The 11052-nt window shown below is 40.5% G+C and overlaps 1 protein-coding gene across 1 annotated transcript; it reads right to left on the bottom strand.

Moving 5' to 3' along the window:
- Positions 1 to 871: 871 nt before the first annotated feature.
- LOC133020354 (uncharacterized) lies at positions 872 to 7918 on the bottom strand. Its single transcript, XM_061086879.1, has 8 exons — positions 7723 to 7918; positions 6701 to 6846; positions 6484 to 6664; positions 5651 to 5908; positions 4739 to 4990; positions 4305 to 4417; positions 1099 to 1179; positions 872 to 910 (listed from the first exon to the last, which is right to left on the bottom strand). The coding sequence occupies exons 1-8, from the start codon at positions 7916 to 7918 to the stop codon at positions 872 to 874; spliced, it is 1266 nt and encodes a 421-aa protein (XP_060942862.1).
- Between the last annotated feature and the right edge of the window lie 3134 nt (positions 7919 to 11052).

Raw genomic sequence — 11052 nt, 5'->3', positions numbered from 1 at the left:
TAATTAAAATACATGAAACAAATACAACACACAGACGTTGCATGATCTAAGAACTGAGCAGGAGAAACACGGAGCTTCTTCCAAAAGGAAGGAAAAACCACTTCAACATCCACTCTACACATTGATATATGAATGAATCATAAAAGTATAATAAACATCCTCCAGTGATAATAAACATGCATCACATGCACTCACATGCAAACAGCCACTGAAGCACAGTGACTCACACATCAACAGAGAGGAAACCAACAGAGCGCCCTCCAGTGGCTGGAATACAAATGTGCAGGGAAGATAAAACCATCAGTGTGAAAACTAACAGCTGGATGCAAAAGGAACTTTCTCACTAGATATATATCTTTATATCTATATAGATATATACATATGAAAAGTCCTGGTCTGAACTCATTGCAGCAGTCTACACAGTTCAGTAAAGATCTCTTTAAAATTGCTTTAACAACAGATGAGAAACAACTCTCCCTGGTCTCAAGCCCCTTTTCCACTGGTTAGACTGGTTTTTAAAACCCACCAACATAATAACAACAGCAGCAAAACAATGTTCTCATGTCAGTAAAAGCTAATTTGCAGCAGACAATAAGAACGAGTGATTTATTGGTTGATAAGAATCGGCAGATATCAGACGTCCAGTGACGTGTTGCATCAGAGTTTATTTGCTGATCCACACAGAAGAAAAACGTTTATTTTAAAGAATAAGCAGAACATATTCATTCATGTTCTATATATTATGCTGCATTTGTGTTTTATTTTCCTTTATAGCTGTTTAGGATAAAGTTTCTGGTTAAACGCTCCAATTACATTTCTTTTTCATCAGGGTTTGATGAGATTATTGCAAAAGATAATTCATAGATAAAATCTAAAGCTGCAGCGCCACCATGTGGCTGATGATGTAGACCTGCAGGTGGGAGAAAAGTCTTCCGATGAGACAAAGGTTTAAATGTTCAACAGAAGAGTTTCCTGCCACAATAAAACACAAACCTTCTTGTCTTCACTTGAAAGCCGGAGTCATCGGTCAGAGCAGAGACGTCATGTGGAGGAAACATCCATCAGCTGCAGAGCTTCACTGGGCAAAGACCAGCTGACCACTGCAGACATGAGCAAGTGGCTGAGGAGACACTGGTGGGACCAGAAGGAAACCAGCTCCCACTCAGACAGGAAGTCACACTGAGGACACGTAAGGTGAGCGATTTCAAAATAAAACAGGACATATTGACAGAGTCCTGCTGGGATTTCAAAGTTTAATAAAGATAAAAGAAAGAACATATTCAATTATGTGATTGAATTATAATCTGTTACAGTTCATCACATTTCAAAACAAAAAGCTAAACTCTCTGCAGACGAGTGTTTTCATCAAACAGAGAATTACGAGCCATGGAAATAATCACACATAACCACAGACTGTATATGGAACATAACACACAGACAGACGAGGTCCTTTCTGACATCGTCCTCCATTGAGTCATTGGTGAATAATAACAAAGACATATTTATACGTGCGAATGGAAAACATCACAGGTTGCATTCAAACTTTAGTTGCATGACTGCGGCAAAAATATACAGAATAAGCTTTTTTTATGGGCCAATGCAGATACCGATATCAAGGAGTAAAAAACATCATATATATATAAAATTGCCAATAAAGCTCAAGTAAAACAATATTATTTAAAGAAATAAAGATAAATTGAAGGTAAACACAAATCAACAGAATATATAGAACTTGAATTAAGACAAAACAAATTTCAATGTAAAATATAATCATAATGCACATTATTTATCCTGTAAAATAAACCTTTTCATATCGGAGCATGTCTTAAAAGGCCCATATCAGCCAATTGAAATATTGAACGTAAACACAAAAGCAAATATCACAGCATTTCTTTTTCATTTATACTGAAATTCAACCCAGATCAAGTTGTTCTTTCCAATGAGCTGTTACAAAACTGATGAGTCTAATATTTGAAGGTGTTTAACAATGAATGTGGATTTCATGCTCTTGTTTTCTGGAGGATGCACCGTTCATAGTCGTACTGAAACAAAGTGACAATAACTGCAAATTACTAAATTACACACTTGATACTTCAACACCACTACATGATCAAGGCTGTTCATAGTTATACACAAAGGATTTGAAATTTGAGACACCAACTGAACTGCATACTTATCGTACAAGAACTATTTAATAAAGATATGATGGAATTTCAGTTGAGGTTTATTTCAAATGCTCATGAGCCAGTAGCTGAACAGCCAGTTGTTAATATTTGTACCTGAAGCTGAATGTGGATTTTCATTCACGTAGTCAGACGTCTCGTCTGGATCACCTCCGGTTCCTGTGAAGATCAGACAGAAAACGACTTGAGAAGGTGGAGAACCACTGTTTTATTCATTTAGTGGATCTCGTTGCCACTCTAATATCTCTATCACAACCAGCATCACCAGCTTCAGGTGCTCCACACGTGTTCCAATGCAAATGAACGTCCTTGTTGTTCAAACATTATATGGACGCAGCTAAACCGATCCCTGGTTCAGTTTGATCCGGGTCTGACTACATTCTGGTGCTTTGGTCTGGAGCTGGGTCTGAGGAACCTTTCCACCTGGAACTCTGCTTCAGACTCAACTGAAAAGTCCAAATGTCTGTCTTTGGACCATGTGACTAAAATGAGATGTTGGAAAATCATGCGTGTGTATTGATGTCATGACATCGTGTTGGACATTTCTGTCCACATCTGCCCGTCCACCTGAAATCAGAAGGTTTTTCATTTAGGACTTCTCTGCAGGAGGCACATTTTATACTGTACCTTCCTCCGTGTCTCCTCTGATTGGTTCATAGATGCAGTCGTCACCTACGAGTCAATAAAAAATCAAATCAACATGAAATGTAATTGGAAACTTTGTGACTAGGTTCTTCTGAAAAGCAACAAGTTAGAAATAGCTGTGAAGGCATTCAGTAGGAGAAGGACGGCTGACCAGTTTTGTAACAGCTCATTGGAAAGAACAACTTGATCTGGATTGAATTTCAGTATAAATGAAAAAATAAATGCTTTGATATTTGCTTTTGTGTTTACGTTCAATATTTCAATTGTCTAATATGTGAAGGTGTTTCAGGATGAATGTGGATTTTCATGCTCTTGTTTTCTGGAGGATGCACCGTTCATAGACGTCCTAAAACAAATCGACAATAACTGCAAATTTCTAAAGTACACAACACACTTGATACTTCAACCCTACAACAGGATCAAGGCTGTTCATAGTTTAACACAAAGGATTTGAAATTTGAGACACCAATTGAACTGCATACTTATCGTACAAGAACTATTTAATAAAGATATGATGGAGTTTTAGTTGAGGTTTATTTCAAATGCTCATGAGCCAGGAGCTGAACAGCCAGTTGTTAATATTTGTACCTGAAGCTGAATGTGGATTTTCATTAACGTAGTCAGACGTCTCCTCTGGATCACCTCGGGTTCCTGTAGAGATCAAACAGAAAACGACATGAGAATGTGGAGAACCACTGTTTTATTCATTTAGTGGATCTCGTTGCCACTCTAATATCTCTATCACAGCCAGCATCACAGCTTCAGGTGCTCCACACGTGTTCCAATGCAAATGAACGTCCTTGTTGTTCAAACATTATGTGGACGCAGTGACTAAAATGACATGTTGGAAAACCACGTGTGTGTATTGATGTCATGACATCGTGTTGGACATTTCTGTCCTCATCTGCTCGTCCACCTGAAATCAGAAGGTTTTTCATTTAGGACTTCTCTACAGGAGGCACATTTTATACTGTACCTTCCACCGTGTCTCCTCTGATTGGTTCATAGATGCAGTCGTCACCTACGAGTCAATAAAAAAATCAAATCAACATTAAATGTAATTGGAATCTTTGTGACTAGGTTCTTCTGAAAAGCAACAAGTTAGAAATAGCTGTGAAGGCCTTCAGTAGGAGAAGGACGGCTGACCGGGGAGAAGAGACGAGTACACTGGCAGCTGGATTTCATCGTGATGGACAGTTGGGTCTGAGCTCTGATTGGTTCTCAGAGACTGGCTGAGCCTGAAACAGTCAAACAATCACAAGTGAATGAGACAGGAAAAGTAAAGTATTGATGTTTTGTTGAAGATGAAACAAGAGAGAGTGGAACCAACCTGTCACAACACAGATCTGTGGAAAAGACAATAATGATCACGTTACATGATTTTATTTTTCAACCTCTGCTCCATGACTATCGTGACAATAGTTTGGAATAAGTTTGATATAAATGAAATGAACCAGAGCAGCTCTCACTCTTTGAACTCCTGCACCAACACAACAGCAGCAGCGAGAGGAGGAGAATCAGTGTGAAGCCTCCAACCAGCCCAACGACCAGCGGCACAGGAGACGTAGAGGGAGGTGCTGCAGGAGTCACTGATCAGAGGAGGAGCAGTGAGGAGCAAAGAAAGATCCATGACGTGGACAAACATAGAACCAACACTTCAGCAGACATTTTGACGTGAAAAAAACAACTGTGTGAATAAGTTTTGTTCCTGAAGAAATATTTTAATATGTGCAAAAAAGGTTTGTAGTTGTAGAAATACTTTGTATATGTGTAAAAATAAGTGAAAAAGTGTATTGAGCAAGTGGAGCTGGTGTTTAGAAACCGTCTCAGTGAATGTACTGAGTAGAAAGGTTTTGAATTTACTTCTCAACCTGGAGACTCCTTTTCTACCTCATATTGATCACACTCACATTTTACTGACATCCAACTCTCCGGTGAGAAGTCTCCTGAATGTTCACACTTGTAGAAACCTTCATCTGACTTTGACACAGCTGAGATTTCCAGTTTCCCTCTGACATCACTTTGGAGGAGTTCACCATTTTTGTAGAAAGAGCTGCTGGAATCGAGGTTTCTTCCGTCCCATGAGCAGCTGAGAGTAACGGACTGTCCCCCGGTCACAGGATGGACAGGGCTCTCCAGGAGAACATCAGCGTAAGTGTCAACTGTAAACGGATAAAAAACCATCATCAATGTGAACAACCTGATAATTCAGCTCGTATATAAACAGCATGAGTCTAAACATCGGATGTTAAAGTGGAGCCAAAGTCATTCAATGCACTTTTTGTCACATTCTGCTCCTCAGGTCCATGAGCTGTACGTTGTGTGTGCGCTGGAAAAACATCTGGTTTCAATACACAGCCCTGGCTTCAAGAGCAGGACGTCTGAGCTCAAGCAGGGGAGAGTTGAGTGTGAGCGCAGGGTTTAGAGTGAGAGCATCACTAAATCTGAATGTGACATCAATAAGTCCTGCTCTCCAACCAAAAGAGCTCCCTCTTGAGTAGTGAGAGGGAAACAGCCTCCGGGTGGCGCTGTGGGCTGTGGCGTCCACACAGTCACGTGATGTCTGCTTGTTTAACGCAGACGGACACACTCTCACAGCTGATTCTGGGCGTTGAACGTGTGGTTTGTGCAAATAAAGAAGGTGAATTTCATCCAGAGATCATGTTGGGTGTGATGCACCTTGGTACATGTGGGGGGTGCAGCTCCTGCAGGAGCAGTGAAGGGAGGCAGTGCTCCCCACTTTCAGTTACTCTACCTTTAAATCACATTATGGGATGTTGGAAACATGAACAGTGTGAATAGATTCAATGAAAAACTACAACCTGTAGTGATGTTGACTGCGTTGCTGATCTCTGATCCAGATTCACACCAGACAACTCCAGACCGAAGATTAATAAAGGTCCATGTGAAGCTTGTGATTCTCTCCTGAGACTCGCACTCTAACACTCGTACACCGTATTCAGTAAACCTCCACAATCTCCACTTAGCAGGGTTTCCCTCGCAGGTCAGACGGATCAAGTCATGATAGAAGTGTTGCACTGAGTCCGGCCTCACTGTGAGAGACACTGACGAATAGGAATCTGAAAAACGTGACATGAAGAGTGAAACAGAAACTAATGGTTTAAATTAGTTGAGCATTAAAGACGTGAAGCCATCAGCAGAGACTCCATCTCAGTCACTTCTTGTTTTTGGGAATAAGGTCATAATATTACCAGAATACATTTGTAATGTTTCCAGATTAAAGGTGTCACTTTAGGCTTTGCGTCATTTTACAGAGGAAACGTCAGAAGGACGACATCGTTTGTTGACATCACAGTGACATCACAGTGACATCACAGTGACATCATGATGATGTCAGTCTGAGCATATGATCATAAATAATATCAACTTCAGGTCAGTCCTACAGGATGAACACAAAAAATAAGTTACGTGACATTATTATTATATATTATTATATTATTATTATTGATTTTGGGGAATGATTCTCTGATCAATATAAGCTTCAGATTGTCTCTCTAACCCTGTATCTGTTTTGACCTTTGACCTTTGACCTCTAAAAGTGAATCACCTGGAGGAACCAGCCAAAGTAAAGTTCCCCAAGTAACTGACCGACTGAAGGGACAACATCTGCTTCAAGAGAAAGAAACAAACTCACCTACAGGCCACACCCACTTTTTCTCACTGTACTTAGTGTAAAACACGGGGTCTCCTCTTCCAGCTCGACATGCATAACCTGCTGACTCCGTCAGGCCTCGGATGACGAAGGAGTTTTGTTCAGTTCCTCCGTCGCTTCCTGGGAGCAGCTCATAACTGAACTCAGCAGTGTGCATATCACTCTGATCATATAGAGATGACTTTTAACATCTGCGGACTGGATCCAAACTAATCAGGTCAGCTCTGTACCAGTAGAACCTCCACCCTGCAGTGGGATGTGGACCCCCCCCACAGGTGAGAGTCCCGGAGGCTCCAGGAGTCAGCCATGACGGAGACACAGTGACGACAGGTCGTGGTGCAGCCGCTGAAACGGAACATCGTCAAAACAAAAACACGTCTTCATGTTTGTTTCATTTTGGAACCAATGCAATTTCTGGATGCTCCACATTCAGCCATCGACATGACTGCCCCCACAAGTGAAATACTGTAGTAGTATAAATGTATTTAAGAAGATTTAATAAATATATATTTTCAATGTTGATTAGGAATCAATTCATCATTATTTTATAATTCTGTATATGCAGTTATACAGTATACATGGATACAATAATACTTCCATTAGGAATCAATTCATGATCAAATTAAATAATTCAGTGTAGTTTTTCATATGTCATATGTAGTATAAATCCATTAAAATAGCAAAAATCTATTTTTTCAAAGTAAATTAGAGATCAATTCATTATTAAATTTTTTAGGTTCAGTATGTAGTATATATCCATTACAATAACAACTAACAATATCTATATAATTAATAAAAAAATAATCATGATTATTTTATAAGTTGGTATATGTAGTATAAATGTATATTTTCATCATATATAATTGAGTAAACACAGTCTGCATCAGTTGTTCTCTGCTCCTCCAATGTTTTTATAATGTCTGTGTCAAACAAGAAGCTGAAGTGAAGTGAGTGAATGATGTGATTGACTTTCTGTCCGTGTGAAAGGTCGACGTCAGGAACTGAGATCAGGTGTTTCAGCTTTGACTGTGGAGACTGAACGACGCATTCAGAAGAAGAAACGTGGATTTGTCCGGCTGTCGACACCATGTGGAAAATAAGCTTCATGTTTCTACTGTCCCAGTTATTGTGAAGGTCTTTACTTGTGTTTCTCTTTGTCCTGTGTCTCCACATGTCTGTGGGTGAAGCTCCCAGCGGGGACAAGGACTCTGGATATCTCACCTGACACAGAGAGAGTGGCCCTGTTGCTCCGTCTGTTCTCTTCTGAGCTGTTGTGGTGAGCGATGCACTGATAATCCCCGTTCCTGTCGGGCGTTAGCTCTGGAATCCTGAACACGTTAGTGGAACTGATGGGAACCAGTGGTTTGTCGTTCCACTTGAATTCATAAAACCACTCACTGACATTTGCTTCTCTCATGTGACACGTGAGATTAACGTGCTCCCCAGAATATAGAGTGGTTGAGTTGGGTTCAAAGGTCAGCTCAGCATCTACCCCCCCCACACAAACAGAACATAGTTAGAGGAAATAGCAACCAGAGTTTTGTTCTATAAGTTTGCAGTTCATTAATATACTCACTTATCTTAGTAACAACATACACGAAGAAAAATGGGATGAAATATACATATTAATAAAGATAGAGATCAAAAAAGAAAGGAGCTGACTCACATTCAGTGTGTCCACAGGAGAGGAGTGTATTCAGCACTGAAAGAAACATTGGTATCTCATCAGACATTATTAAACCTGCTAAATAATCAAACACAGTACAGACTCTAGTAATAAGTATATCAGTAAGTACTGTTATATTGTAAAAGCGAATATGAGCAGAAGTATTGAAACTACCCATCAAAGAAATTCTACAATAGTATGAAATGTCTTGAAAATCAATAACTCAATGAATAAAAGAAGTTAAAATATCAGTGATGTTGGGAAATGTCTTTGTGGAACCACATGGCCTCCTTCTTTTGTGATGTGTGGACAAAACTTGAAACCACATGGCCGCATGTGCTGGACCGAGCCTCCCGAACTCAGTCTCCCAGGGTGCAACTTGTTCTCTTTGTTCTGAGAAGGGCAGAGAACTCAGTCTCCCAGGGTGCAACTTGTTCTCTTTGTTCTGAGAAGGGCAAAGAACTCAGTCTCCCAGGAGGCAACAGGTTCCTTTTGTTTCAGCAAAGTCACGCATAAGTGTGAAAAGCCGGGCCTATATAAGACCAAGGTCTCCCCCAATTCTCTCTCTTTTCCATCAACCCCACCGAGGACAGCAGGCGACCAGCCGTCTCTCCTACAACTCTGAGGGAGGGGGGGCCAGGCTGCTGCAGCTCAAATCTTCTCTTCCCAACAACCGGAGGTCAGAGGTCTAGCTTCCAAATCACCTTCTCAAAGAAACTTCCTCGCCCTTCAAGCTCTACAAACTCCTAGCAGCGACTCGGTGTCCTGCAGGTAAGGACTTCAAACAAGCAACGGAGCCACAGCTCAACAGAACCGCGTAAGGACAGAAACCTTACGACCAACCGGAGATTCACATGAAGCCAGGACGAACGGCGAACTGCACAGCAACTTTCTCCCTTTCTGAGGACTGGTAACATACTGGGCTTAAAGATTATACAAGACTAAGCAAGACTGTTTATTCGATTCTGTATGGTCTTATTGACAATACACAACTGTTCACACATGTTGTGCAATAGGAGTAGACTTGACGTTGGCTAATTATTAATAATCATGAAATATGATTATTAAAATAATAAAAAATATTTATTAAAATTAATTAAAAATGATAAGGCTATCACTTAAGAATAGTAAAATAATTAATTAGAAATGATAAGGTTATCCATTAAGAATAGTTAAGAAATTAATGAAAACAATACAATTATCAATTAAGAATGATACAATCTGCAATTATTAGATATCGTAGAGGGGCACCACCCTGGTTACAGGGACCAATGAGTCAAACTATAAATATCAGTCTCATATGATAAATGTTTAATTCATAATCTTAATAGTTAATATTATGAATTATTTAATAAACAATGAAGGGTTCTAAGTTTGAGCACAGGCTATCATAATCCAGCTGTATTCACATACATATGCACAAATAATCACAGACTACAGATACTTTAATTACAAAAGCATTTATTAAAAAGGGGAAATAAAATGTTATTTAATGATTCATCATCTTAACAAACTCCAATATTTCAAAGATCACTACAGCAGCAGCATTTATCACAATTTAGAACACACATGTAACCTATGGTCCATCTATGTGTATCTGTGTATGTGTGTCTGTCTGTGTATGTGTCTATCAATGTGTCTCTATGTATGTGTGTGTGTGCGTGTGAGAGAGAGAGAGAGAAAGGGGGAGTGGCGTTGACTCAGTCACGTGGTGACGTGGTCTGCTCACATCCAATATGGCGGCCGACAATGATTCAAGGAATTATTAGGCCTAAAAACTCTCAAAATGGTGGTGACTACAAAACAAAATGGAGGAGCCGCTTTGGAAGTTAGAGCCAGAATGGGAGGAGAGAGAGAGAGGAGGCGTGGCAATAATAGACTCTCAAAATGGTGGTTTAACTCCCGTTATTCAAAATGGAGCCTATGTTAATGACCATGTGGCCGGAGCTCAAAATGGCGGTCGCCACATGAATTACACAAAGGAATTTCCAGACAAAGAGAATTCTTTATCTCTGCTTTGGCTTTGGGCCGAATGGCTTCCAGATGCGTGCAGCCTCTTTGAATATAAATTTAACTATGTGACATGAACTGTATGAATACAGATCGGAACGTGTGTAGGTAGGTTTAGGAGGAGAGAGAGAGAGAGAGAGAGAAAACATGCAAGGAGAGAACAAAGCTCTTAAAAACACGCCGGAGATAAGTTAACAGTGATTTCACCACTCAGCCAATAAGCGGACGTTGTGGGCTGATGTTCTGATCGGTAAAATCACTGCAGACTTACACGGACGTTAACAGCGCGGCCGGAGGCTTTTCTTGCGGCCCTATTCACTGTAACACAAACAACCCGGAAATGAACCGGAAGTAGCCGGCTCGTCGCGGCTAAAACAATGAGACACGGAGGTCCCACAAACGAATACTCAAGTATTAAACAATTACGCTAAGTATTAAACTAGTATCTGCCCAGACAATATAAGCCTCTTTCTGTACAACCCTCGCGGTGTGCGTGCGCGTCTGCGGGCCTCAAGTATTTTCAACCCATTGTTTGATGGTCAGCACCCAGGACTCTCCCCCCAACACACACATACACACACTTTAACGTGTAGTCAGATACACATAATGTCCTTTGAGAGTAAACGCACATACATTTTTCTTCTGCTTCTCAGCATGCACCTCACACACACACACACACACAAGGATAATGAGTGGACCTCGGCCCTCCCTCCCTCACACACACACACACACATAGTACGACATGTGGTTCTTCTTCTCAACTCCTGCCTTTGACTCCTTATCAAAAAGGGAGTCTGCCACAGCGGACAGATTGGACTTGGAGCAGGCTTTCATATCTTCTTTTCATGAATCGCTTCATTGTGTTGGTTCTGAGA

This window comes from Limanda limanda, chromosome 15 (assembly GCF_963576545.1).
Source record: "Limanda limanda chromosome 15, fLimLim1.1, whole genome shotgun sequence".
In the NCBI taxonomy this organism is placed as follows: domain Eukaryota; kingdom Metazoa; phylum Chordata; class Actinopteri; order Pleuronectiformes; family Pleuronectidae; genus Limanda; species Limanda limanda.
This window is presented reverse-complemented; position numbering and strand designations above follow the sequence as displayed.